Source organism: Setaria viridis, chromosome 5 (genome assembly GCF_005286985.2).
Source record: "Setaria viridis chromosome 5, Setaria_viridis_v4.0, whole genome shotgun sequence".
In the NCBI taxonomy this organism is placed as follows: Eukaryota; Viridiplantae; Streptophyta; class Magnoliopsida; order Poales; family Poaceae; genus Setaria; species Setaria viridis.
The window spans coordinates 34,372,068-34,379,183 of NC_048267.2; the positions used below are offsets into that span (position 1 = coordinate 34,372,068).

The following is a 7,116-nucleotide window of genomic DNA, read 5'->3' on the forward strand; positions in this document are numbered from 1 at the left end:
CATCAGGTCAACTTCATTTTTTTCTTTTGAAAAAGTCTACTTTATTACCTTCGCCTATCCACTTTGTCCATCTAACCTCCTCAACAAAATTTAGGCTCGATTTATTCCCCTAAACTATTCAGTTGGTCCAATTTACCCCTAACGAGATTTGTCCTTTTTATTTCTCTGCATACAAGCTGAATTTTTAATTCATATTTTTAAATAGATAGAGAGCATGATGACTTATATTAGAAATATGTTAAGCATTATTTATGATTATTTTCATAGGTTAGGAATATTTAATATGGAATTGATCCTAGGAATAAAAAATACATGAAAGTAATCATGAAAAATTGCTAATGTATTTTTCTAATATAGAGGATCATGTTATAAGTCACTTGAGGGGAGTAAATCAAGCCTAAGTTTTGGTCCGAGGGTTAAGCGGACAAAGTGAATAGATGAGGATAGTAAAATAGATTTTTCGAGGGGAGATCAAACAACTTTGCTTGAATTGTGATTAAAGCCCGAATTCAGCATGGGTGTCAAGGTTGCACAGGGTGCAGTCTTCTCCTGCATAACGTGTGATAGACTTGTGAATAATTTGTTCTCACAATCACGGTGTCTAGCAGACTCTGGATCTGGGAGCTGCTCTGTTGTGTGGATACAATACAAAGATTAATGTTCTCCAAAAACATGAGCAGGACAAAGATTAACTGCCATCGACAATGATTTCAAATTCCACTACAAGTGATTCATGCTGGATGTTGTATTTTGTACGATCGTGGAAACCAGTCGATCGCCCCGAAGCTTGCAACAGAGACGTTGTTCCTGTTGCGATCAGCACGCAACAGAAATACCGAAATAATGCGTGTTGGTCGGCACACAAATCTCGTACTACAAATGTGTGTTAACACAAACGCTGTAAGCCTGTAAAGCTCCCAAGCAGCCTGGGCCCTGGGGCTAGAGATAAATTTCCACAAAATTAAGAAAATTTGTGGATCTGGCCCCGGCCCGTCATTCGCAGCACACCAAGGCCTTCTCCTCTCACAGTTGAAGCCCAAAGCTTAAGCCCAATAGCGCGCCCCACAAACCCCCAAACCCTCTTCTTCCCCCATCCTCTCCTTCCAGCCGGCGGTAACCCAAGCAACCAACCCTAATCTTGACGGCGAACGACTACGCCGCATCCTCCTGCTCCCGTTCCTCGAGGCCCCCACCAAACTCTAGCCCCTCTTCGGTCCAGCCATGGCGTCGGATGACGAAGCGAACGCTGCGGCGGTGGCGGCGGAGGAGGATGCGGAGGCGGCGGAGGGGAAGACCTGGCGGCGGAAGGGGAAGCACGACAAGCCCAAGCCGTGGGACGAGGACCCCAACATCGACCACTGGAAGATCGAGAAGTTCGACCCGTCCTGGAACGAGGGCGGCATGCTCGAAGTCAGCTCCTTCTCCACCCTCTTCCCCCAGTACCGAGGCAAGCACTAGCACCCCATCCTGTTGTCGTCCCGCCTCCCGCTATTCCTTCGGAATGAAATGCGAACTCGTTCTGATTGGCACGCATTTTGAATTTATTGGAGGAGAATTAGTGAGAATTTGCTCGTTTGGGTGCAGAGAAGTACCTGCAGGAGTCGTGGCCGATCGTGAAGGGCGCATTGAAGGAGCACGGCATCTCGTGCGAGCTTAATTTGGTACGTGATGAGCCCTTTTTTTTTTCCTGATTGCTATTGGGTGGCTTGATCATTATGTGGTATTTGATTGATTGGAGACCTGTTTTGGCTCTTGCTGTGTGTGTAGGTGGAGGGATCCATGACTGTTTCGACCACCAGGAAGACCAGGGACCCCTTCATTATTATAAAGGCCAGAGAACTGATAAAGCTATTGTCCAGGAGCGTCCCTGCACCTCAGGTACGACTCCTTGTGTATTCAGGTGTCAAAATCTGTGTATTATGCGCAGAGATTGTTGTTCAGCTTTTGTAATTGTGTTGAGTTCCTTGCTTATCTGATCAGGTTTGAGTTTAGTTTGCTATCTCCTTGGAGTATACTAGTATAGTATGTCATTTACACGTTGCATGATCTACTACTGCATGCTGATTGGGTTTTGAGAATTCATTTGTTTGGGGTAACTGTATGGAACTTAATTTGATATTGCTCATACATATTTGCAGGCGATCAAAATTCTCGATGATGAGATGAACTGTGACATTATAAAGATTGGTGGCCTTGTAAGAAATAAGGTAAGCCTCTTTTTCATCATTCAATTTCAAGTCTATATCTATTCGAAATGTTAGCCTTAATCAACTCAGTGTCATGAGGTGTTTCTCTGTGTGCTATGAAATATTGCTCTGGGGGAACAATGTAAAGACCGTTCTTGTAATAAAGTTAAATGGACTTATCCGACGAGAAAACTAAATAACTTTTTGAACCATCATAACATGGTCAACTACATTTTGTTGTTGCCCGATTACTTGATTTATCACATGCCATTTGTTGTTTTGCAAGGTGTTATTGACATTCAATGTGGTATTTTTTTTGTTTTATTCATTTTGTAATGACACTACATAGTTGGTAATATCTTGGATAAAAACAATGTTTGGTCATCCATTCCTTCTATAGTGCTACATTTCTCATGTTTGCTAGACTCATGCTTTCTATCAATCATCAGAGCTATTCCTCTACCTGTGAATTTTCTGTTCTGTACATGTAATAAAAATGGGCAAACCTTTCTGCTAGTTATCTGCATGATACTTACTCTGCTGCCTTCATAGAATTTCTCGAATATAAGCTTAGCATATTTCATAATGTTTCTTTTGTTTGCGTTATTTTATTATTTTAAATTATCATTCTGTTACTTGTAACAATCATTGCAACGGGAGTGACCTTGTGATAAGATGCTAAATATAATTAGAGATTTAGTGTCCTTGCTCACAATTTGTTGGTCCTATTGAACTAAATTCCAGTAATGTTCTCTACAGGAACGTTTTGTTAAAAGGAGAGAACGCCTTTTAGGCCCTAATTTATCTACGCTTAAGGTATAAATTGTTCTCATTCCTATGGGTACCTCCTTTAATGTCAAACTCAGAATAATTATAAGTATTTTTTGTTGCTTACGCATGGTTTCATGTTCTACAGGCCATTGAGATTTTGACTGGCTGCTACATCTTAGTGCAGGTTTTCATATTTTATTACCATATGTCTACATTCTAAATTTCCTCTCATTGACACAATTTGTTGATGTTATTTGTTGCTGCTGTTGCCATTCCCAATGAAAAGGGAAACACAGTTGCAGCCATGGGTTCCTATAAGGGAAGGGGACTGAAACAAGTTAGAAGGATTGTAGAGGATTGCATAAAGAATGTAAAGCATCCAGTGTACCACATCAAGGTGACAGGTTTTACCCTTTCTAGATGTCATTTTGTAGGGATGTTCACAGGAAAATGATTTTTGTTGTTTATTGGTTACTATTAAACTATATAGGAACTCCTAATCAAACGCGAGCTAGCCAAAAATCCTGCTCTAGCCACTGAAAGCTGGGATAGGTTTCTCCCCAAGTTCAAGAAGTAAGTGACTCGCATCATAGTTCTGTTAGAGGTTCAATATCAGATATACATGTGTCTCATTCCTTGTTACCATTTTATCTTTTAGGAAGAATGTCAAGCAGAAGAAGCCTCAAACTAAGGAGAAGAAACCATACACACCCTTTCCGCCACCTCAACAGCCTAGCAAGGTAAACAAGTGATTTTTCTTTTTCATCAAATTCAACCTTCATGGCCAGTGTACTAGTGATGATTAGTGCTGAGCGGTCCTGTCCTACAGCTTATGCTTATGTTAGCTGTCCATGCGCACATAAAATTATGTCAATGCCATTTTCTTTACAAGATTAGTGCTATTCCTAGTATGCTACTAGGATTTGGAGTGAACCAGTTCCTTGTTTCTGATGTATTTTGTGGTTTAAGTTGTAGTTGAACGCGCTTCATATGTTTTTATGTTCTCATGTTGCATATTGTGCTCTTGACTGGTTTATTGTTCTGGATCTGTAGATTGATGAGGAGCTTATGACTGGTGAGTATTTCATGAGTGAGAAAAAGAAATCAGAAAAGAAATGGCAAGAGAAGCTGGAGAAGCAATCAGGGAAAGCTGAAGAAAACAAAAGAAAGAGAGAGGCTGCATTTGTTCCTCCGAAGGTTATAGAATATTTATCCTGTTTAAAAATATTGTTTTGATGATCCCTCTCTTGCATTGATGATTAAAACACACCTTATGATTTGTTGCAGGAGAACACCACAGGTCCATCTGAATCTGACAAGACTGCCAATGACAACAGTGGGATAGGTGATTTAGCGAAGTCATTAAAGGTACATTGCCACTGTTATTTATTCTTGTAGTATACCAATGACTCGTATCTTAAATTGTTCGGGAGTATTGGGATTTTTTTTTTCAATTATTATGGTCACTTATTTTGAGTTTATATTTGCAGAAAAAAGCTAAGGAATTCAGAAAGAACGAGGCGCAGGAGAATGTCAGAGTGGAATCGTATCTCGCAAGTAATGAAGAATCACGCCCAAAAAAGGAGAAATCAACCAAGTCCAAGTAGCCACAGCCTGAATGTATCATGACATTGACTACTGAGAGTGATTGCACGAGCCATCCCTACAATTAGTTCATTCATGCCTTTGTGGCTTTAGAGTGCAAGAGTTGCAATTGAAGATGATGGGACAAAAATTAAAACCTTCTGAAGGTCTGTTCTTGATGCAATCGTTGCTCTGCACGGTTTGTTGGTATGTTCACGGGTATCTGTTATGAGACAACAGATAAGGAACAGAAGCAGTCGGAGTCATTCTGTCTTGTCGCTAAGAGCCTGATTGGGTTGTTGCCAAAAGTTTGGCATGCCAAAGTTTTGGCTAGCTAAAAGTTGGGCAAACAACCTGCCAATATTTTGGTAAGATAAATGAAAGAGGTTGGCAAATTTTGGCACTCAACCACCGGTCTCTGAAGGCAAAAGTGATATTTGACACAATTTACTTTTTACATTCATTTGATTTTTCATCTTTTCTATAAATAATTATACAAATAGATAAATACACAAGTTAAGCTTAAAGTAGTTGTGGTGTTGGATCTAAGATGCTTATTTAACTTTACCAAACTAATTAATTAAATAAATATTGCTGGTCAGCGGCGTCATATATTTAAAAATGGTCATATATTTAAGAATATATTTAAGAACGGAGTTTCATGCCATATAATTGGGATGTTAGTGTGTGCGCCTACTGTTTGAACCATTGGTTATCATTTCTTCAGCATCTGCAGCGCTGCCAGCCAGCCGCTCGCGGGAGTCCGTTTAAATGGCTGCACAAAGGTGCGCACCGGTGATGGAGAATAAACGGACAGCCAGGATTTAGGTAACGCGTTGAGTTTTCTCTTCGCTTGCACTTCTCTGCCGTAAGGAAAAGTTGAGCCGCTTTCTCGTTCCCGGAACAGCAGAGGGGTGGGACGCCGGGGTCTCTGGGTTCACCGTATTAAGGGGGTGTTTGGATCTACAGTTTAGTCTGTGTCACATCGGATATTCGGATGCTAATTAGGAGGACTAAACATGAGCTAATTACAAAACTAATTGCAGAACCCCTAGTCTAAATCGCGAGACGAATCTGTTAAGCCTAATTAATCCATCATTAGCGAATGTTTACTGTAGCATCATATTGTCAAATTATGAACTAATTAGGCTTAATAGATTCATCTCGTAATTTAGCCTAGGGGTTGTGAAAGTGGTTTTGTAATTAGCCTATGTTTAAACTCCTAATTAGTGTCCAAACATTTGATGTGACAGGGGCTAAAATTTAGCCCGGGATCCAAACACCCCCCAAGTCAATGGCATCGTGTGCGTGCGTGTGTTTCTCCAGAGGACCGACTTTTTTGTTTTTTAGTCTTTTGCGAAAGATTCTCACGATACGCCCCTAGCGAAACTAATTCCAAAAATGGACCCTTAGCTTGGCGCCATCCACGCTGACGCCAAGCTTACACGTCTCGACGCCAGCCATCCTGACGCCAAGGTTCACGCGCAGTTGCTGGCGCGGATGCCGACATGGTGGGACTTTGGCGCCATCCATGATGGCGCCAAGCCTTGGCTCTAGTTCAACTAGTTAGGACGTGGGCTTCTTATCCCAAAGACCTAAGTTCAAACCCCTGTTTCCCCCTGCTAGAGGCAGGAAATCCCCTTGCCGGACGCTAGAAGAAAAAATAAAATGTAGAAAAAAGATTCAACAAAGGGATTTGAACTCAAGTCTTTGGGATGAGAAGCTCACGTCCTAACCAGTTGAACTAGAGCATAGTTTGTTGCACACTCTTCAGAATAATTATACTTGTTTCGTTCGAAACGTCAGGAGGCATAGGGTAAATTACTCGACACCAAGGCCTACGGCACCAAGCTTGGCGCCAAGCCTCCGCAATCCGCGTCAGAAGCTGCGCATGGACCTTGGCGCCAGGATGGCTGGCGTCGAGACGTGTAAGCTTGACGCCAGCGTGGATGGTGCCAAGCTAAGGGTTTATTTTTGAAATTGGTTCCGCCAGGAATGTATTTGTGAGAATCTTTAAAAAAAAAGCTAAAAAATAAAAAAGATGGTATACTTTGGAGCCTCCCGGCCGGCTAGGTGTACTCGCGGCCGTGGCTCCTAGTTCATTTCTCCTTGTATTGACAGCACCGGTCCCAATGGCTGCACGCCGAATATTCCATATGCATACGAATACCAAAATGGCTCCTAGTTCTTGCGTAAGGAACAGATGAAGTTACTGTGACGCCGTGCTATAGCCTTCCAGGGAAATGTTTCACTTCATCCAGGCAAAATGGCAATCGGGCCTTCCGATACAATTGTAATTTGGCCAAGCTTCTAGATCTGCTGTTGTAGTAGCATGCTTTACTGGCCCGGGCCAACCGTGGTCATTCGACAGGAGTGTTACGATAAGACCACAAAAACTCGGGTTCAGGATTTCAGAACAGAAACCCTGATAACTGTTAAAATGGTGTTCATCAGAGAGGACATGCAAGTAAGCATGACATCCTTGTAGCACATTACACATTCAAACTGGCACCACAGAACAAGTCTTCAGCGTGCTATGTACACTAGAACTGGTGAACAATACAACAAATAATAC

The 7,116-nt window shown here is 41.8% G+C and overlaps 1 protein-coding gene across 1 annotated transcript; it reads left to right on the top strand.

Moving 5' to 3' along the window:
• The first annotated feature begins 1,077 nt into the window (after nucleotides 1-1,077).
• LOC117858466 (KRR1 small subunit processome component) lies at nucleotides 1,078-4,949 on the top strand. Its single transcript, XM_034741536.2, has 12 exons — nucleotides 1,078-1,447; nucleotides 1,585-1,661; nucleotides 1,768-1,878; nucleotides 2,139-2,207; nucleotides 2,946-3,002; nucleotides 3,103-3,141; nucleotides 3,244-3,354; nucleotides 3,448-3,530; nucleotides 3,616-3,697; nucleotides 4,011-4,154; nucleotides 4,245-4,325; nucleotides 4,448-4,949. The coding sequence occupies exons 1-12, from the start codon at nucleotides 1,222-1,224 to the stop codon at nucleotides 4,562-4,564; spliced, it is 1,197 nt and encodes a 398-aa protein (XP_034597427.1). The 5' UTR covers nucleotides 1,078-1,221; the 3' UTR covers nucleotides 4,565-4,949.
• The last annotated feature ends 2,167 nt before the right edge of the window (nucleotides 4,950-7,116 follow it).